Below are 22,897 nucleotides of genomic sequence, written 5' to 3' on the forward strand. Positions count from 1 at the left end.
GCAATTATAGAGGTATCACGTTGCTGAGTATCATCTATAAGATATTCTCCGCTATCTTGCTAGGCCCGGACATAGGACATTATGGGAGAACAACTCGAGATTTACAGTCTACCTTCATCTAGATCGAACAGACGGCGCGAGTACATGGTGGCAACGTTAGCGCCAAAAACCAAAGAACGAACAATATCGAATTGCCCTGGCTGAATGAAAACAATAAAGACAACTTTGAGACCGTTGAAAATTCCTCCTATCTAGGGTCGAAAATCACAACCGATAACAGCTATGACGATGAGTTTCGCGCACGGTTGTAGGCTGCCAACAGTGCCTATGTAACCTTACAAAGCCTGTTTCGCTCGAAAAATCTCATCATAGGGTCAAAGCTCTTACTGTACAAGACAATGATCTTGCCAGTCCTTACGTATTTCTCAGAGACTTGGGTTCTTAACGAAAAAAAAAACCGCGAACTCTTGGCCGTCAGGTTGTGGATAAAATCCAGCCTAATAGGTTACGGTAGGCGAGTCACTTAATCCGTATGGATGAGGATGACCCCTCTCTATAAGGGCGAGCGAGGCGTAGGTCAGGATGCCAAATAGCTTTTATGGATATCGAATTATTGGACCTCGGTGTAAAATCGGAGTGCCTGGAGTTTTTTATTAAGGCAGGTCTAGACCGGATACCGGTTGTTGCGCCGTTGATGGTGATGATCCACTTTCGCGTGATACTGACATTCAAAGTGTTGAATTGTCTCTTTGACTTATTATAACTTTGTTAGTAATAGTGCGATTTCCATCAAAACTTGGTAGGATCATGTTCTATATTATAGCATACATTGCTATAAAATTTCGAGTTGCTAGGCTGTACTTAAAGGGGTTTCTTCAGCCAATTACTGAAAATTATAATAATATACTATTATTTTTCGGTTGGCTAGTTTCTGAGAATGGGTTTGTTAAATAAATGATCATTTTCGACCCTCGCATTCCCCCCCATTTCCAACAAATGTCAAAACTAAGACCGGCTTCGAAAAGTACTAACCGAGATCTTTCATTTGATACCCCACATGACTATATTTGGTGAAAAAAAATGTACACCCCCCTTTTGCGTGTATGGGTTTGTTTTACACAAAACCTTAAAAAGGGCATTGCATTTTTAGATTTCGAATTTCTGCAGGTAGTTTATGCAATTCCAATTATTGAAATCTAAGTTTAAAATTTCTAGCCTTTATATGAATGACTGAATTTCTATCCCGAATTAATGAGGGGGTTCTAGAAAAATGGGTAAATATAATTTGCCTGTTACCTTTGTGTTGTACATACACAACAAAGATGCGAAAATCTTTCTGCATTTTACCTTGCCTAGTGTTTTCAGTTTATCATGTAAGAAGCCAGGTGCCAAGCAATCTTAAATACAAATCTGCTTTCATTAGAGGAACCTCTAGAGATACAGATTCGCTAGACCCTCATACGCTAGTATTACCCGAAGAACAATTGGACGTTGTTTATCCATTCCATGGGAAGCAGCATTGCTCGCTTCCATGCCGAGCAACTCAACGAAATGAATCGCATGCGAACAAAGTAAACGTAAACAATGAACTAGAAAACCACTTGCTTTGTCAGGGCAATGTTTTGTATAGTCGCGCGCGATACCAACACATGAACAGTCATCAAGCCATAACTATATAGCGTTTTACTTTCCTACATTCGTACGAGACGTTCTCCAAACGAGTCCAATGGAGTATCTGCATCTCGATTCCGCGTATCTTTCCAAACAAACTATGTGGGTGCATGCATGTATGGTCGCAGTCATGGGAAGCCTGCACGTCTGAGCAGATACTACACTCTCGTAGCAATATGGGAAATCTAGCTAAGAACTGGTCGTGTAGTGGTAATCATGCGTGCACTGAACCGTTCTCACTGAGTTTGGGAATTGGCTAGAGGAACCCACAAGAAACCTCCATTGACTCATACTCGTGGTTCCGCGGCGGTGCGACCTTTTCATTGAAACTACTTCATTTGTACTCTCCACATCACTGTTTGTATCTAAGTGAAGACTAGGAGAAAACGGCGGAGGGGAGGCACGGGGGAAACACATCGTCACGTAAAGCGACTAGCAGGCTTGACAATATGTTTGTGTTGGTGAATTTGTAACAAGTCCCGACATGTGCCGGAGTAGAAATTCAATGCAATGCTTTTCTGCTTACTACTTGCCATCGGGAAATTTGGTACCTGATGTCTGTCAGAACTTCTAGATGATGATTGGTTGGTTTGAGCTATTGTTTCTCTGAAAGTTGTCGAATCTATTAGAAGTTATCTAGGTTTTCAGGGAGGCTGGATGTTGAGGGAACATGGAGATATATAGATCTTAATCGGGCTTTTATTTACATAGTCGGTTGTCGTCGTGGAGCTACAATAATATTTGACTCTTCTTCCTTATAGCTGTGATCCATGACGTCCTGTTACGCCGATATAATTTTCCTGGTCGCTTTCGAGGTTCTAATATTCCAATCTAGAATTAAAATTCTAAATTTCAAATTTGAATCTTCGGACTTCTGCCACGTGAGGGAAGTTTGTCCGTGTGGCGCCCTGCTCTGCTTTGTCGCGCTACATTGCTGGGGAATTTGTTTTTTTTCGAAAAAAAAAGAGAAGAAGAAGAAGAGAAAGGTGACAAGTGCGGAGGGTGTCGTACACGTTTTTTTTGAGGTTGGGAGATCGAAAATTGTAAGGATGGGAGATAGTTGGCCGCCCGCAGAGAAAATTGGCGAATAGTAAGCTCCGCCGGATCGAAGCCACTTAAATGTGAAAAGTGGATTGCGATTGTGTTCTACTTTCCTATTAAGCGTGAAAGCAAACGGGGTCATTTCCATTCTTGTTCCTGGATTGTTGGTGATAATTTCTCCGATACGAGCAAATAAATACGTCTCGCGCAGCGAGCGGAAAGTGTCCTGCAATTTCCAATTATAAACTCAAGAAAAATCGGGAAATTCAACACCCATGAGAGATAAATCCAAGATTTTCTTTCTACATGACAACCTTTGCCGCCATTACGTTAGCCACCCTTTTAGTGGTCGTGTCTGGCGCAGGTGGCAACGTGCGCCCCAGTAGCGCCTTGACCGGTTGTTGCGAACCGTAAGGAGGTAGTATCTGTGCAAGATGAGGATGCTGCCATGTCCACGGTGACAACATCCATGCATAGAATCAACCGCGACTCTGACCTCTGTCGAGAGTGAAGGCACCATGTCGACAATAAGGTCAATCATATGAAGGATCACGTTCCTCGATCGATTAATGAAAGGACTAGATTATTTTGTGTTTAATTTTGCACTAAATGTAAGCTACTTTTTACAGAATAAATGTGCCATGGTACGCAGACTTAGAGACTAATTTAATCCAAATGAGATTACTATGTTCAGCTTATAATGGAGCGATCTTCAAAGTGTTAGCTGCAAGGACACATTCTGTCCACCCTGATGGACATGCGGAATGTAGGTATAAGTTTACTACTAATTAACTTTGTTGTGTAGTTGATTAGTATTATTAGCCTTGTATCTCTTCGAACTTAGGAATAATTTCAGTGAGAGAATGGGACTATATTCCTTATCCCTTTGCTTTTCCTTTGCCGCGGAAGAACTGCTCGCGTTGATGCCCAGAACTGAGCGAGTTAAATATCTCGGGTCAATGCTATCAGCCAGTGGAGAACTGCGTAATGAAATTGTTTCCATTAATGCGACTTGGATGAAGTGGTACAATGAACGGCGTCTTTCGGTAATGGAGACGAAAATGTTGCATTGGACTGCTGGCGTGACACTTTTTGTCACTTAGTTTAAATTAAAAACATTTTATTTTAATTTACATTAATATTTACAACTCTTGAAAATCCCAAAATGTCTTTATTATCGTTTTACTTTCAAATATTGTTCTGACGTCTTCGATGGTATGGTCATGTAATTCGCGTTAACGAGAATTCACTTGCCAAGCTTGTCCGGACCTTGAAGTCAATGGTAAGCGACCAAAAAGCCGGCCGAAACAACGGTGGATTGATACGCTTGATGGACATTTAAAAGCCTCGGGATTATATCCAGATCAGGCATTTGATAAAATAAAATGGCGAAACCGATCACGACGAGCCGACCCCGCTTGGGAACGGGACAAAGGTTGAGGAAAAGGAAGATGTGAGGAGTGACGAGAGCATGACAGTTCCGTGTCTCATAGTTAAAAATTCCATTGTCCCTTTAGTTTTTAGAAAGCGATTTAATTAAATCATTTGATGGAAAGGTTTTATTATTTATTTATTCAAATAAACCTCAATCATCTTAGGGCCGCTCGAGATTTACCCGAGCAGACCACCTACGAATCCCAGGTGGAAATTGCCATCATTAATGAACCCTATAGAAACAATGACGGTGGCGTATGGGTTACAGATTCGACTGGTGGAGCGGCGATATGGGCATGTGGTCGACAAGCCATACAATATACTGGGAGTTAGATATACATCGACTTTCTGTGGGCGAAAATAAACGAGGTATATATGTACAACTGTTACGCCCCACCAAGCATGACGCTGCCCGAATTCGAGGAAATGTTTGACAGTCTTGTTCTCGACGCAAGGGGTTGTAGTTCAAGGGTGATTACTGGTGATTTCAATGCTCGGGCCCGTGAAGGGGTAGCAGGTAGCAAATGCAAGGGGTCGCAGTCTATTAGACGCTTTTGCACATTTGGATATAATTCTAACTAACGAAGGTTATGTAAACACCTTTCACAAAGGGGGTCTGCCTCAATCGTAAACCTAACTTTCGTCAGCCCTGCACTGGCACGTGGTATGTTCTGGTGCGTCAGCAAGGGCTACACACGTAGCGATCACCAGGCAATCTTTTTTGAGCTATGGGTGGAGCCACCGGGCAGAAGACCATCATAACCGAAATCGAGAAAGATGTCTGGCTGGTCCGCTAAAGCTCTGAATGCGCAGACCTTCATAGAGGTGTGGTTGGACCAACCTCATAAAGCAGGCGCATCTACGGAAAGAGTTGTCCATGTGGCCCAATGCATCGTCAAAGCGTGTGATGCGTCCATGCTTAGGAGGTGCTCATTCCCCAATAGAAGACCGACTTACTGGTGGAATACTGAATTGGCTAGTCGTCGATCAGCCTGTCACCGAGCCAGAAGAGTGGCTCAGAGGGCGATAGGCAGAATCGACCAAGGACAAAAAGAGCGCGCCTATAAGGAAGCCTGCAAAACCCTGAAGATCGCCATCCAACGGAGCAATGCTAGCTAGGGAATGCTTTAAGGAGCTCTGTTCGGAAGCGGACATAAACCCGTGGGGGAGCGCCTATAGAATCATGATGGGGTGATTCAGAGGCCGATTATCTCTGCAGATCACGTGCTCTTCACTCTTGCTAAAAATTATCCGGGGGTTATTCCCCCAGCAAAAGGATGGCACTGACAGCTTCCAGCGACCTCTGAATGTGACGGCAATACCGCCAGTCACCAGTGACGAGCTGCTAGAGATCTGCGCTAGGATAGGAGATAACAAAGCTCCGGGTTTGGGTGGCGTGCCGAATAGGGTTAAGTTTGCCGTGAAAACCAGACCGGACATGTTCGCTGAGTTGTTCGAAGCGTGCATGACGGAGGAGATATTTCCTGCATTATGGAAGCGACAGAAGTTAGTGCTACTGCCTAAGGTTGGCAAATTTCCAGGTCAGTCAATCTCCTACCGACCTATTTGTCTTTTGGACACTGTGGGGAAAATGTTAGAGCGAGTAATCTATAATAGATTACTCCCGGTTGTTGAGAGCCTGGGAGGCTTCTCAGATCAACAGCATGGGTTCCGTAAAGCCAGATCAACCATTGATGTCATTAACATGATTACTGACTTGGCCGAAGATGCAATCCATGGAAAGGGCAGTACTAGCAAATATTGCGTGGTGGTGACTCTGGATGTGAGAAATGCATTCAATTCGGGCAATTGGAACCTAATACGGAAATCTCTGGAGAAGATTGACATTGGTATGATACTGATGATGAACCCCAGGAATACGCTGTCTCTGCGGGTGTCCCACAGGGCTCCGTAGTGGGCCCACTGCTGTGGAACATCATGTAAAACGTTGTACTTGTACGGTGGTGGGTTACGCCAACGATATAGCGCTGGTTGTGGTCGCAAAGCACCTCGAAGACTTTGAGTTATACTCATGCGAAGCGATCAGTGCTGTTAAGGGTTGGCTAGAGAGTTTTGGTCTGACACTTGCGGAGGAAAAAACCGAAGCGGTCATCATCACCAAGTGCCGTCAAAGAAATTTTATCCGTATTCAAATTGGGAATCATATCATTACTTCTAAGCCTGCCATCAAATACTTGGGAGTGATAATAAACGGGAAGTTTAGCTCTAAGCAACACGTGCAGTATGCTTATGACAAAGCATCCACTGCAAGTGCGGCATTGGCAAGGATGATGCCGAACGTGGGAGGGCCACGGCATGCTTCAAGATTGCTTATAGCTAGGGTAGAGAGGTTCGATCTTGCTCTATGCAGCTCCAGTTTGGGGAAAGGCATTGCAGGTTACATTTAACGCTAACAAACTGAGTTTAGTCTACACAAGAACAGCCCTAAAGGTGTGCTCGGCATTCAGGACTGTCGCATAGGATGCAGCATTCGTCTTCTTTGGAATGATGCTCATTAACATCTTGGCGGATGAGATGACGAATATATACAACGCGAAGTCTATCTCTCCTTTATCGCAGATGAGGAACGCCGAAAGGAAGAGATCTCCAAATAGATGGCAAGAGCGTTGCGAACACTCGGGAAAGGCTCGGTGGACCCACAGGCTCATACCTGCCATCAAGGAGTGGTTGAAGAGACGGCACGGTGAGATTAATTATCAGGATATCGCCAGTACCTGTTGAGGTTTAAACTAGATACCTCACCCTATTGTCCATACTGCAATAGAGTCCCAGAGGACCCAGGGCATGTATTCTTCCACTGTCCAAGGTTTGTGGAAGAAAGGAAGTACCTGGAGGAGACTCTAGAAGAGGTACTCGAACCAAAAAATTTGGTGCGAAGAATGTTCGTATGTCAGGAAGACTGTGATGGGATCAATTCCATGGTCGCATCTATCCAGAGTAAACTGCGAAAGGCAGAGGAGACTAGAAAAGCGCGGTTACGTATGCTGGATAGAGACGTATACAAAACCTTAAAATTTATTTTAAAGGACGTTATTTTGAGGATCATCGAGGGTTTAACGTATAATGGAAAGGGCATATTGATTTAATCCCTTTCAGCGCTGCAATCAACACTGGCAGCATAGACTTCGCCGATGTATAGCGGCTCAAAGGAACAACTTTGAAGGGGATGATGTTCTTTCAAAAATTGAAAAGTTTGGTAAAAAAAAAGTCATTTTAATTACATTTTTTGTCACACCTCGCATGTATTATCCATTAGTCGTGTTTATGCTGTAACCTACCAAATGTTGTGACTCAGCTAATGCCTATTTTATCTATTTTTTATTATGTGACGAAAAACATCTTATCTTAAACAATTGCATCTAATGAAAGCGCAATATTTCCGCCTGGGTTTCTTCTACACAGAAGCGTACAGTGTCCAATTTTAACGTAGTCAGTGAAAGGGTGGTGCGGGCTAGATGTGGGCAGAACATGAACATTTTATAAGCAAACATTCTACTCGGCATAGATACAGAACGGTCCCCTGCAGCAAATTGAAAATATTGGTTCCTGGTTGAAGCTAAAACTATTACTTTGTTGTTGGTGTTTCTGCAATTTTGGATTGGAGTAGCGTAAATGCTGTCCATTGAAGTATTTTTGGATTAGATACTGCACGTTGTACAGAGCACCAATGGACGGAAGCCGAGTATCTCTCATTGTCACGATGCGTTTGTGTGCGAAGAATGAAAGTAAATGGAGTGCTCATAGGATAATGTATTTACATATGTGTGTAGTTGCATATCCATGATGAACATTCGCATGGAAAATTTTGGTCCAAGGATAGGGACATTAAGACTTCGTAAGGGTATAAAACTTAATTTGATTATCCAATTAGAATGTGAGGTTTTTTCCAGAAATATTTCGAATTCAGTTATCTGATTGCATATCTGGAACCGTCAGTTTGAATATTGGATTTTGTTTTCGAGATTGTCTACTCTATCCCTGAAACTTGGTTATTTCATTGAAACTTAATACTATTGTCTGGGAAAAGGATGCTGTCAAGTGAAGGGAAATGACTAATGGAATCGTGTTGCTTGGGGATATCTAGAATGTATAATATATAACCGGATGGAGAGATGAAAGATACAATTATAGAAAGCTTCATTTACACTGTAGACTGTTGTGCGCTTCCCAATGGAGGTAGTAAATAAATTAACTCATTGTTGTCCTTTCCAGTATATCGAAAGTTAGTCTTAGCTAATGTAGAGTTTAATAGTCAGGTAGGTCCAGGCTTAACGATATGGGCAGTTCAATGGAAGTATTAAGTTGGGGAAAAAGTAATGTTGTATTTTGTCAATAGATGTCGACACTTAAACATATTTTGTGTTGTACTTATCGCATCGGGTCATACTATACGTCGATTTGAAGACAACAATTTAGGCTACAGGTGTTTTTTTGACAGTTTTTTGATCGTACGTTTCCGTCTCAAGTTGTAGCGCGACAAAGATGGAGTCCATTAAGGAAGAAATTCGTCATATTTTACATTTACTACCTGAGAGGTAAAAATGCAACGAAGGCGACCGAAAAAATTTGTGAAGTTTATGGGTCCGATACTGCAACGATTCGCACAGCATAGCGTTGGTTCGATCGATTTCGTTTTGGTGTAGTGGATGACGAAGATACGTCCCTACTTGGTAGGTCAAGAATCGTAGAAACCGATAAAATCGTCGAAATCATCCAAGTAGACCGGCATGTGAGCATTCGCTTGATTGGCCAGGAATTGGGTAAACACCATAAAATCGTTTGGAACCATTTGCAGAACATTGGATTCCAAAAAAAGCTGGATGTTTGGGTGCCACACGAGTTGACGGAAAAAAATCTCTTGGACCGAATCAACGCCTGCGATGCACTGCTGAAGCGGATGGTGACTGGTGATGAAAAGTGGATCACGTACGACAACCTCAAGCGAAAAAGATGGTGGTCGAAGCGCGGCGAGCCGGCCCAAACCATCGCCAAGCCCGGATTGACGGCCAGGAAGGTTTTGCTGTGTGTTTGGTGGGATTGGAAGGGAGTCATCCACTATGAGCTGCTCAACTATGGCCGGACTCTCAATTTGGTCCTCTACTGTGAGCAACTCGACCGTTTGAAGCAGGCGATTGACCAGAAGCGGCCAGGATTGGTCAATAGGAATGGTGTTCTGCTCCACCAGGACAACGCTCGGCCTGACCCATTTTTGATGACCCGCCAGAAGCTACGGAAGCTCGGATGAGATGTTCTATCGCACCCACCGAATAGTCCGGACCTGGCAACAAGTGATTACCATCTCTTCCGGTCCATACAAAACGCTCTTGGTGCTACTAAGTTCGCCTGAAAAGAGGTTTGCGAAAAGTGGGTGTCTGAGTTTTTTGCAAATCAGGAGGGGGGGGGGGCGGGGGTTTATAAGAGGGGGATAATGGAGTTGCTTTCTAAATGGCAACAAGTTTACGAACAAAATGGCGCATATTTGACTTAAATCGGATAGTTCTAAGTATGTTAAATAAAGCGTTAAAATTCCATCACAAATACGACATTATTTTTTCCCCAACCCAATATTTTTGTGATATAAATATCAAGAAGAACCGATCCTTTGGAGTTGTTACCACATTTTCGATGACATCAATGCTAGCTCAATATCTTAACAACAGCTTGAAATTCGAGAAAAAAAAACCAATGTATGCACAATCACGTAGATTTTATCCTTTCAAAGGCTACTACGAAGGACGCAAGCGGCATCGTCCTCTACCACTAGCAACAAAGAGATATTTTTGAAGGAGTTTAACGACCTGGGATATCACATCACAATACATCCCCTTCAATAGTAGGAAAGCTGCAGATTATGAAGATATGCCTATTCGTCGGATTCTTCTCCTCCACTTTTTGTGGAGATAGAAGCACACGCGAATCTAGAAACGAGCGAACGGGGAGGTGAATACGAATAAAACCCGGGAAATGTGCATTTAAAATTAAAAAGTGGAATGAGTTCTGCAAAAACTGACTCTGCAAACGTTTTTCTCCCTATGATTTTTGCATTGAGAAAGAAATCATGATGGAGAGGATAAAAATGAAAATCGATTTGTTGGAAGATAGATCTGGGATCATTATCCCCGTGGAATCCTGAATCAGGCGAATGAGTATAAGAGCGCGCCACACGTAATTCCATTGAAATCTGCCCTTGCATATATTCCTTCTGGCCTTGGTTATCGCATGACTTTGTAGGATCACACTAGAAAAGTGTGGAAGAGTTAGGAAGGTAACAGTCCTTTGGATGATTGCTTTGATTATTCGAACGTTGTTACCAGAGTGTTACCATAGTGAGCATGGAAACTGAAATGGATTCCAATATGATAGAGGCAGTAGACTAGTAGAAATTCTCTTGGTAGATTTGATCAGATTTGAAATAAATCTTACCAGATAAACACAGAAAGGGTGGTCGATGCTCGAATTAAATAAATCCAGCAACAAGGTGATGATTTTCGGGGTTAAGCAAAAAAGTGCCAGCAGCAAGTCAAAGCCTAAAAGGAAGCGTTAACAACCGAATGCAAGGCTTTAGACAAGGGTACTTCACAGGAAGATACGTATATCAACTCGACAAAGAACAGCGTATCATAAGATGGCATATGGGGATACCCCGACCGCTGTTACTATTATCGATGGAAGCAGCGATTCATTTGATTATGGTGAGCAAGTTAAAATGAAGTTTGAAAATGTAGCTACTCAGGGAGTAGAAATTTGTAAAGAGATATTTGAGATGACGCATTTTTGGCTACTATGCAGCAACATTCACCTGGTAATTGGATACCCTCATCAAGGATTGTACATGGGATTTACACTCTCCGTTGCGCAAGGAAAAAAGGAGCATACACGCCTAACGTGTTGCAGATGGTGGTGACGCGTCCATCACACCTAGCGGTTCACCGAAATGGGCTCAAGCTCTCCTCAGGATTTGCTGAGATGCCCACACTACTTCTCTCTATTTCTGCGCCAAGTGTTTTTGGGGAGACCCACTCGTCGCTCATCTTGAGACAGTGGGTTTCACTGCATGCGTAGCCAGCCATGTGAGACTGATACTTCTGCCTTCCGATCACATTGCGTAAGGCCATCAGCGTCAGCACTCTGGGGGAAGAACGACCTGAGATGTACAAACTGTCTTCATCCAGATCGAGCACCGTCTGCACCAAAAACCAACCAACCAACAACATAAAACCGCACTGGTCAAAGGGGAAGAATAAAGATAGGAGACTACAACTTTGAGACCGTTGATAATTTCTCCTATTTAGCGTCGAAAATCACAACCAATAACAGGTACGATGATGAAATCCGCGCACGGTTGTTGGCAGCCAACAGAGCCTATTTCAGCTTACAAAGACTGTTCCGCTGGAAACGTCTCACCATAGGGTCAAAGCTCTTACTGTACAAGACAATGATCTTGCCAGTTCTCATGTATTCCTCGGAAACTTGGGTTCTTAGCAAGAAAAATTGCGAACTCTTGGCCGCGTTCGAGAGAAGAATCTTCCGAAGAATTTTTGGCCCCCAAAATTAGGATGGACGATTCCGTAGCCTACATAACGAGGAAATCTATGAGCGATGCTATGACCATCATGCCGTGGATAAAATCCGGCTCAATAAGTTACGGTCGGCGGGTCACTTAATCCGTATGGATGAGGATGATCCAGCCAGGAAAGTCTATAAGGGCAATATCTATGGTAGGAAAAGAAGACGAGGTAGACCCTGCCTGAGATGGAGCGATGGCGTAGGTCAGGACGCCAGATAGCTTTTAGGGATATCGAATTGGTGGACCTCGGCGAAAAACTGGGATGTCTGGAGTTCCTTATTAAGGCAGGCCTAGACCGGATACCGGTTGTTGCGCCGTTGATGATGATTTCAAACCATAAAATTGTGTTTTTCTCACAGAAACGCAAAACTTATTGAAAACCTGGTATACTGCTTTATGCAGATGATGTTTTCCAAGCGTGTAATAGCAAAAATGATATTGAGCAACTTATGCAAAAATGGAGTGATCGTTTCATGCAACACGATCTCAGATTGAATCTAAATAAAACTGAATTTTTGACGATCGATCATCATCAAGTAGACACAATGACTGTCAATGGTATTGACCTGCCCAGAACTGAGCGATTTAAATATCCCGGGTCAATGTGATTTAAATATCTCAGTCAATGGAGAACTGCATTGTGAACTTGGTTCGCGCATTAGCGCAACCTGGATGAACAGGTGTTTTTTGTCATCAACGTATCAACGAATGTCTTAGATTTAAAATTTACTGTGATGTCGTCCGTCATGTCGTTTTCTATAGTTCTTAGTGTTGGACGACTATAAAAGGCAATGAACGGCGTTTTGCAGTAATGGAGACGAAGATCTTACGTTGGACTAGTGGGATGAAACGTTTTGATTACATCCGAAATGAGGATATCCTCGATCGATATGAAGTTGCATCGATCGTGGAAAAATTGTGAGACAGGCGTTTTCGATGGTATGATCGCGAAATTCGCGCTAACGAGAATTCACTCGCCAAGATTGGTCTGAACATCGAAGTCGATGATAAGCGACCAAAAGGCGGGCCGAAACAACGTTGGCTTTATACGATGGATGGGAATTTGAAAGCCTCGCGATTGCATCCAGGTCAGGCCGATCAGTCACCGATAATAAGAAGAAATAATATCGGTGACAAGATGCGGTGCAGCACGTGACATTTTGCGCGATCATATGTCGCTCTGATAATAACTATTAGTTTCTCCGGAATTTCCCTCGTGCGGAGAGCAATCCAGATACATACCCTGTTCACGCTGTCAAAAGTTTTCTCGAAATTGATGAAGAGCAGGTGAAGCGAAGATTTAAACTCCGATCGTGAAAAAATTGCGAGAGAGGCGTCTTCGATGGTATGGACACGTAATTCGCGGTAACGAGAACTCACTTGTCAATATTGCTCTGAACATCAAAGTCGATGATAAGCGTCCAAAAGGCCGCCCGAAACAACGCTGGGTTGATACGCTGGATGGGGATTTAAAAGCCTCGAGATCCAGATCAGGCATTTGATAGAGCCTAATAGCGAAACTGATCACAACGAGCCGACCCCGCGCTAAACGGGACAAAAGAAGAAGCACTATTCCAAAATGATCCGTTAATGCAGGCGGATCCGGAGGAAAACAGCAACGATAAAGCTTTCCAGATAGTATTTGATGATTTCCCTTCTGCTTGAAGGAACAGTCCGTATCCGATAGCTAGCCATTTTATCCACAAAATATAAAGTTCATCGGATGTGGTACGGTTAAATGTTCTTTCCAACTCTTTAGCTGCTGGTCATCGTGGATGTGGAGTTACACAGCAACCTCAACCACTGGAAGGTAGCTCAGGACCTGCTTTTACAAATCATTCAAGAGTCGAATATAGTCGTAACGGTTATTTGTGAACTGTACTGAAAATACAAATACGAAGAAGAATAAGAATAGGAGAATACAACTTTGAGACCGTTGACAATTTCTCCTATCTAGGGTCGAAAATCACAACCGATAACAGCTACGTTGATGAAATCCGCGCACGGTTGTTGTCAGCCAACAGAGCCTATTTCAGCTTACAAAGACTGTTCCACTCGAAACGTCTCACCATAGGGTCAAAGCTCTTACTGTACAAGACTATGATCTTGCCAGTCCTCATGTATTCCTCGGAAACTTGGGTTCTTAGCAAGAAAAATTGCGAACTCTTGGCCGCGTTCGAGAGAAGAATTCTCCGAAGAATTTTTGGCCCCCTACATGAGGATGGACGATTCCGTAGTCTACACAATGACGAAATCTATGAGCGATACCATGACCGACCGGTTGTGGACAAAATCCGGCTCAATAGGTTACGGTGGGCGGGTCACTTAATCCGTATGGATGAGGATGATCCCACCCGGAAAGTCTATAAGGGCAATATCTATGGTAGAAAAAGAAGACGAGGTAGACCCTGCCTAAGATGGAGAGATGGCGTAGGTCAGGACGCCAGACAGCTTTTAGGGATATCGAACTGGTGGACCTCGGCGCAAAACCGGGATGTTTGGAGTTCCTTATTAAGGCAGGCCTAGACCGGATACCGGTTGTTGCCCCGTTGATGATGATGACTGAAAATACAGTAGCGCTATGTGGATGAGGGATAGATCGCGATATGGACATGGATATGGAAGACAAATTAAATATCACAATATGAGATGTAAGTTTTACGGTGAAGAAAAGCCTGGCGATGAACACCAGGGGCCAAATCCTAACGAAAACCTACGCGGAGCTGGATATTATACTAGCCAACGTTACATGTGCGCCGATCTTCCGATTATCGACTTGAGTTCAGGCTGACAGTTTTCGATCTCTCTTTATAATTCATATAATGGGGAGATATAGTAGATACAGTAGACTTTTTTTTTCTTTCCGCGTTAACTGTTACGAATATTCAGGTATTACCTGAGAACGCTCCCTGATGTCCATGAGAGCACCAGATGAGGATGGAAATTATCTCTCACCTAGGGCTAGATCTTTGCAACTGTTGCTAAGAGTTGCGCTTGGTTGTTATGTAGATGATGTTTCGGCGCGTGTGGACCGTCGCAAAGCAGGCTTGGTATATTGATGCAATTATTTTTTTTCGAGTTCCCACCAGCTCGGCAGATGCCCGATTTTACCTGACCTTTGCACTAAGTGTCAAGCAGTTGGGCTACTCCAAAATGCACAGGGGTTTTGGTGGTGGTGGGCAATGGGAAAATCCATCGAGAACCCTCAAACATGGAGCTCGTTTGCAGAACCGTATACTTAACACGGTTTGAAGCAGACTGTGCGAAAGTCCCAGAACATTAGCTGAAAATAATATGCGAACTACAATCAACTTTCCGAGACGGCAATTCTGATTGATAAACCGAACATATTTCCATGATCAGCTTGCTGCTTGTATGCAGGGACTAGGACATGTTCTGAGAGGCGAGGTGAGACTTTGGTTTCTAGCTTGGAGTTTACACACCTAACAAACATGAATGTCCAGAGGCAACTAATATTAGGATCACTTCTCGGATCCTGAATGACCACATAAATCCCTTCGTCTAAGCGAAGAGCTCCCCAGCACACAGCCGACATATAGAGATCAATGAACAGCGTAACTACCGGGCAGAGGGTGCTAAGTTGGTTGAAATATAAGCTTCGGAACAATGCCCATGTGCTTATTACACTACGAGGTGTTCTGAGGTTACAGAGAAGAAGAAGGAGCAGGAACCCCGACGGCCGAGCAAAACTAAGTGGTCGAGGAGAACCTACAGGTGACCAGGAACACTAACAGCACATTTGGACCTGATGCGGTAAGCGAACGAACCACACGGCGGTGGTTCGAAAAATTCCGGTCAGGCGACGTAAACCTTCAGGACCATCGATTGACAACGACGAGCTGCGGTTGCTAGTCGAATCCGACAAACATCAGTCTCTGAGAGACATTGCAGAGAAACCGGGCGTACAGTATTCGCGCTAAACGGGACAAAAGTTTCCGGACACTTGCAACAGCTTGGGAAGGTGAAGAAGCTCGACAAATGGGTTTCGCATGCCCTTACAGAACAAACTATGGCGCTTCGAATGGAAATTTACAGTTCTTTACTCTCCCGCAACAGAAGAGATCCCTTTTTGCACAGAATAGTGACATGTGATGAAAAGTGGATATTATACGACAATCGTCGCCGATCATCACAATAGCTAGATACTGATGAGCTACCGAAGCATATGCCGAAACCGAGCCTCTATCTGAAGAAGGTAATGGTGACTGTTTGGTGGTCTACAGCTGGAGTTATCCTCTATTCTTTTTGACACCTGGAGAAACGATAAATGCACAGAAATACTGTGCCCAACTCGAGGAAATCCACCAGAAATTGAGTATTCAACGGCGGAGATTAGTCAACAGAGATGGTGTGATACTCCTTCATGACAATGCACGACCTCATGTATCCAGAACAACGGTTCAAAATTTGAACGAATTGCAGTATGAGACTCTGCCTAACCCACCATATTCACCGGACCTTTCGCCAACCGACTACCACTTTTTTAAGCATTTGGATCATTTTTTGCCGGAAAAACAATTTAGGAATGAAGAGGCCATCAAAATTGCCTTCGACGAGTTTATCAACACGATAAAACTGGCATACATGCTCTTGTATCTCGCTGGGAGAAGTGTTCTGAAATGACTGGCACCTATTTTGATTAATTAAATAAATATTTGTAGGCTTTACAGTCGTTTCAAATTTGAGTACCAAATGGGCCATTTCATGTGCAACAACCTGATAGTAGGCGAATGGTTCAAGAGTTACATCAGACCCGAGCCGACACGGAGGCTCATCCAAGTGGCTTTGGCCACGAAACCCTTCGAGGAGGGGATAGCTTCCTGAATTTACAAGTCTTGATTCATATACTTTTATCCCGATTATTAGCGGTTGATCCCCTAGTGGGTATTTCGTAGGTGCTGTGGTTACGTCCAAGCAGGCAAAGATACCTTCGGGCTTTAAACGGGGAGGTGCCTTTCAACTCGGATGCTGTACTCTTTACTTCGGTAGAGATTTAGGTAGGTCTTGCATCCACCAGTAAGAATATTGTGCCAAGCACTCAGTGTAGATTGGCACCGTTGTTGCTTGCCACAGCCGAGGTCTTATTGTGGTTATAAAATCAGCCTTTAAGAACACCACCAGGAACGTAACTGTACCTTTGTCGGGATTATATTTTGAAGCAGCGATATGGAATCAAATGGGTGTGCCAACGCTGCCCTAGCCGCCGTATTATTATTATTTTTGTTCCCAAGGATCGACATGTGACACTGTGGGGTAGAAGTAAATACGTAGCTTTTGGGTAAGACCCAATATGTTTTGTGTAAAACAAAACCTTATTAAAATCGGTTTACTATCTGTTTGCCTTTCTGTCCGTCACATGCATTTTTCTCGGAGATGGTTGTAGCGACTCACACCAAATTTGGTGCAAACGTGGGAACTGTAAACGCTCACGCATACAGTGAGTTACATAATTTTACATTGACTTTAAGGTGGGTCTCCACACATCTAAAACAAGGGTGTACATTTTTTTTCATCAAATATAGTCATGTGGGGTATCAAATGAAAGGTATCGGTTAGTACTTTCCGAAACCGTTTCAACATTTGTTGGAAAGGTGGGGAGTGCGGGGGGTCGAAAGTAATCATTTCTTTAATGGACCCATTCTTCGAAACTACCCAACCGAAAAATCTGAAAAAATCACAAAGCTGCCACCATATGGTGCCTAGGCTCCGAAATACTCCCCATACAGATATCTGTTCAAATAAATACTATAATTTTTAGTAATTGGCTGCAAACCCCCCTAAAGCTCATCCTAGCATCATACAACAATATGGAGTATAACATGCAGCATGATCCTACAAAGTTTGGTGGAAATCGCACTAATACTAACGTGGTTATAATAGGTCAAATTTGTTGCTTCAAATTTGAATTTGACTTTGAATGTCAATATCACCTGAACCTGGATATTCTTACATAACATAGGCATATATTACGTGCTACGTACTAATGGAACAAATGCACACCCAAATGTCTTTATAAAAGCACAACATTTTTCATACTTGAAGCGTCCAGCTTCCGGTTTCACAACTTCTTTAGACTTAATAAGAAGCGGAGAGAATGGGGAGCAGTTTAAGTGTGCTCGACAATGAATGACGTCAAACAAAAGATGATTAAAAAAAAATTCTAACTTCACTAGGACACTAGGAATGTGTATTAGTTTATTATTCAGATTTGAGAGAATAAGATATGATGACTATAAAAGTGGAAAGCTTTCTGTTATTGGTAACTCTCGTCCTTGCTCCCTCTATGAGAGTTAATTTGGTTGGAGGTTGAAGCCAGATAGAAAAATCATTCAACACGCTTTGTGATGCCACATAAAATGACTTTCCCATTACGTTGACTCGCCCTTAGCTCCCATTTGGTGCTTGAGCAAAGATGGAACATTTCTTCCCCCCATATTCCATGCGCTCTAAACCACCCTTCTTGCAACCATAGGCATATACGGTTGTGCTTAGGGTAGGTTGGACTATAGGAGACGTTTTGATAACAGAATGGTAAATCAAGACAATATCATCTGATTTCCCTCGCTTTGGAATTGGGGATGGCTTAGAGAATAAGGTGCTACGCGAAGGGTGCAATACCAGGGCGAATGGAGAAAAGAAAAGCAGCGTGGGGAGTTGAGTTGGGGTGAGGAGTAAAATTTCAAGTAGTATGTTGACAAAGAAAACACCCTTACCTCTTCCTCCGTATCACATTCTTGTAGGACATTGCCATGACGCTGCTGTTGATTACTCTTGCTACCAATGCTGTTGTTCCTGTTATTCTCGGCTACTATTCCCGTTGTTGCCGACAATGTTGGCACTAGTTGTTGTTGTTGACTTAGAGCTGATATGGATGTAGTTGTCGTTGGGTATGAAGATGTTGAACACGTCAAGGACGCTGACGACAACGATGGAGGATTAAAATATCCTGATGAGGATGTTAGCGTCGACGACGATGATGCTGGCGAAGAGCAGGGTGGTGCTGAGAGTGGTAACGCACTATGTTGCTGCTTTGGGAGGGGTTGTTGTTGATTGTGGTGCAACTGTACTTTTTGATGACGTTGTTGATATTGTTGAGTAACCTGTCGGTGATGTTGCTGGTGTGATTGTGCATGAGCTTGTCCCCCGCCAACAGATGAAGCTGTTGCGCCCTGTGCTGATGATGATGCTGAAGTTGAAACGGTTACATTTGTGTAGTTTATGTTTGAAGTAAGCGAGGGTACGTGCATCTTAAACCACCCACGCTCACGCTCTTACACTTTTTTTATCTATCCCAACACCATTGAGTTCGTTTTCTCGTTATATCTTTTTCATCGATAGATATCACGTCCTTGATTTTTTAAAAATATCAAGTTCACAAATCACTTGAGAGGCAAATTGACTTCTTTGTTTTCCAATCCATGACTTTTAGAGAATGCTGAAGGACCTGTAGATAAAAATGAGAAAATATGAGATATTTTGCAATGAATATTTATTTAGAAAAAAATGAAGATATTGGCATATCATTGAAATGGAAAATGGAGAAAATTTTGCATTTTGCAATACAAAATTATCCGAGTATCTTCCCTCCCTTTCAGAGTGATTCAGGGTGAATTCTTTCAAATTTGTTATTTATCATGATTAAGGTGATTATTCAGGTAAGATATTGAACGCGAATTTAGTCCGTAACTTTGCTCCGTTTCGTATTTGCACAACTGTTATGATTTGCATTTTATTGGCATGAATTTGATAAAGTTATCAGTGCGATGACGTTCGTGTGAATACTCTGAATTTGACTAGACTTGCCTTCCAGGAAGACACGTTTACAGCAATTGTGCTTCCCGAAAGATTCTCTCCCATGTCATTTTCCAATAATTTATTAGCCATTATTTCTTTAAATCTGCATTGCATTATTTTGCGTGTGATTTTGTTGGATTATTGTTTGTGTAGTCAATTAATTATTAATTAAATACAAAGTAAATTTCCAACAAGGGATTTATTTTATTAAGATGGAAATATATGCATACTTTCCGAGCAATACTTCGATACTTCAATCAGAGGGTCATCTCCAACCAAGCAAAAGGAAAAGCAAAATTCGCAAGGGTTTATGATGGTGCCGACTATCGCCTTCAAAGTGTTAAAAGCGTTTATTATTCGCCAAGTTACGCTTGATGTTATCAACAGTTGCGACATACATATATATTATCGTTGCGCAGATGTTTCCAATGATAAGTGCAGATAGCTCCGAATACACAGTCTAACGTATTTAATTTCAACGTAGGCCTATAAGCGGGGAGTATTGCAGACGTGAATGGAGATACTGGCAAATAGATAAGTATTTTGGAGAAGATATTGCTGCGAATATCTGGACGTAAATTGTTTGTTTATTTTTCGAGCTCATTATATAATTGAGTTTCAATTTTGTGGGGGTGATTCGGTACAATTGATGACGATGGAGTTGATATGAACGTAGAAGCTGCAGTCTTCTCTCGTAATACCTGCTTGCAACGTTATAGGGCAATTGTTTTATGGAGATTTATAAAACTCTAAAATATATTTTTAAAGTTGAAGCTATTGTAAGCAACCTTAATCTTGGTTCTGTTCTATCTTTCGGATGCTAACATCAGTTGTTAGGGAGTATCTGCTTATCCTCTCCCTCGGACAGAACATTGTTTTGGTGGGGGAGTCTGTCGTAGTTTGCATTTAGGGCGCGGCCAGCTAAAAAAAAAAGAATACAGAAATTCTCACCTTTTGAGAAACTAGAAATCTGAATATGGCCGGCCCGATCGCGGTAGGTACTACGGTACTAGCCCAAATCTACCGGTAAGCGGAAAAGGAAGGCTTGGCAGAAGGAAAGTTCAGCCACTAAGGAGAGAGACTACAGGCTGAATACTGCCTGTCAGAACCTTCACCTTTACCCTTACCAGGAAGAATGGAAGAAAATGAAGCTGATAACGTGGACGCTACTGTGAACCTGGGAAGGCTCCAAGCTGGTAGCAGAGGAAGCCACTGCGGAAGAAGGTGAAGTACCTTGGGAATGATGACATGGATGTTGTTGCGCCACCAGATGCGATAATGTCTAGAGAAATCGGACGCAAGGCAGTAGAATGTTCGACAGAAGCTGGGGACACACTGGTAACCCCGGTGGTACCACATTGGGCGCACCAGTTTCCACTGGCAGCGGTAATGTGCGCAAGAAGCGTAGGACCAACGCGTCTGCGCGCCCCGTGGAGATTAGGACCGGTGTGTCGGGAGATGATGAAATCAGCGAGAGAGATCTCAACGAAACTGATCTCTTCCATAGGAATATGGACACAAAGTCGGGAAGGAAGAGGACGTATGCACAGCCTCATTTCTGACTGATGCGGTGAGAGTTTCCTTCAAGGATGGCAAAATATCAGAGAGACGATATACCCTCCTTCTGGAGTGCTTGTAGAAAAAAATGCTGGACCCTGGAACGAAGCCAAGATTTAACAATCAAAGTTTTCGCGGTAGGCCTTCCTATTTACGGTGCACTGATGAGGCTGCCAGAAAGTGGCTCTAGCAGGTAATCCCGGCTTTGAGTTCACTATTGTGAATACGGAGCTGCGCAGAACAAAACATATCGTATGTTATATACCTGGTGCTCGAAAGAAGGCAGGGGATATCGTCCCATCCACGAGGGTTTTAGCTTGGTATTCGAACTGGACCAAAAGAGTATGAATATGCTCAGGGGCAGTAACCATATGGTGCTCCAACTTTTCCTCGTTAGATTGAAATTCAATCATATTAATAAATTGTAGAGTATTATCTCCACTTTGAGAGCGAGGAACAATGATGATATTCTACTCGCAAAGGATCTTCAGTATGCATTCCGACAATGAAGCTCCGCGCAAAGAATAGTGCATATAGTGGCGTAGGGACTACAAAGGAAGCCCTACCACTAGCTATTTCTTCTACACCATTTAGGAAAGCCAGAGACGTAAACGGAACTGGTTTTATGACAGTTTGTGTGATCGGATCTGCATAGGACACCGCAAACCAGTGGAGGGGTTGAGTGGAGAACAGACGGATGCTCTGCGCGTTGAGATGAGACCTTTTGTGGATGAGTACATAGGGACTATTGCACTTCCAAATGCAGCTATTCTTAGATAAATCAAAGACGAGTAGATGAAGTCTCTGGTGGTACGGTGTGAGGAAACCTGGTCACTCGCTTCTAAGGAAGAAGCTCAACCTGTTGATAGAAAACTGCGCACTAGACAGGAAAAACCAACCGTAAGTACTATTCCTATTATTCCTAATAAAGTTATTAATAAATCATCTATTCATTTCAGCAATGAGGATATGGATCTCCTCAACAAGGGCTGGAACTTCGCCGTAAAAACTGACCTGCCAGTTGAACAACGAAGCGAAGGAGGAAATCCAGCACAAATTATCAAAAGCCATCGCTTACCAAAATAAGATTCAGAAGTCTGCTGACCAGCAGGAAACGAATAATGTACGAGAACTGCAGAATAAGAAAGGTAATGCGATTGTAATTATCGATAAGCAACATTATGACAACCTAGTAATAGAAAAGTTGACTGGAGGAAACTATTATACTTTGAATTGAGGAATGACCCACTACCACGAGTAGAGAAAGCGCTAAAAGAATGCTCTTTAATGGTTGATAGCCCAGCCCGGCTGCGGATGCCAAACCCCTCTTTACCCAGAAGTAGATGCCAACCAAAAATACACAAATCAGGCAATGAAATGAGGGAGATTATTGCAAATTCTAACTCCATTGCGAAGTGTTTGGTTGAGGAATGCCAAAAATTGGGGTTTATCAACGGGAAACAGTCTGTCAAAAATTCGAAAGAATTGATTGAAATATTGAGTGTAGTGGGGGTTTTGGCGAATAATGAACGCCAAGTGTCATTTGATGTCAAAGCTCTATTTCCCAGTACGTCTGTAAAAGAGGCAATAACAAAATTTGAAGAGTGGCTACTACGGTTTGGTTCGACAACAGAAAGGAGGAGAAAGGCTAAACAATATGCGAGGTTGGCTTCCCTCTGCATGAATGAAAATTATTTCACATTCAGGGAAAAATACTTCAAGACAACCTCGGGTGTAGCGATGGGTAATCCTCTCTCCCCACTCCTAAGTGAAATCTTCTTCGCATCACTG

General features: G+C 42.9%; 1 protein-coding gene across 3 annotated transcripts in view; it reads right to left on the reverse strand.

Annotated features, from left to right (window-relative positions):
* LOC119660601 (putative transcription factor capicua) overlaps positions 1 to 22,897 on the reverse strand; it is a 132,011-nt gene that overhangs the window by 60,333 nt on the left and 48,781 nt on the right. For all 3 annotated transcript variants that reach the window (XM_038069280.1, XM_038069279.1, XM_038069277.1), the window contains exon 2: positions 18,469 to 19,199. In XM_038069280.1, the coding sequence (XP_037925208.1) occupies positions 18,469 to 19,002 (534 nt within the window). In that variant the 5' untranslated portion in view covers positions 19,003 to 19,199. The remainder of the gene's footprint in view (positions 1 to 18,468; positions 19,200 to 22,897) is intronic.

Source organism: Hermetia illucens, chromosome 6, assembly GCF_905115235.1.
Source record: "Hermetia illucens chromosome 6, iHerIll2.2.curated.20191125, whole genome shotgun sequence".
In the NCBI taxonomy this organism is placed as follows: domain Eukaryota; kingdom Metazoa; phylum Arthropoda; class Insecta; order Diptera; family Stratiomyidae; genus Hermetia; species Hermetia illucens.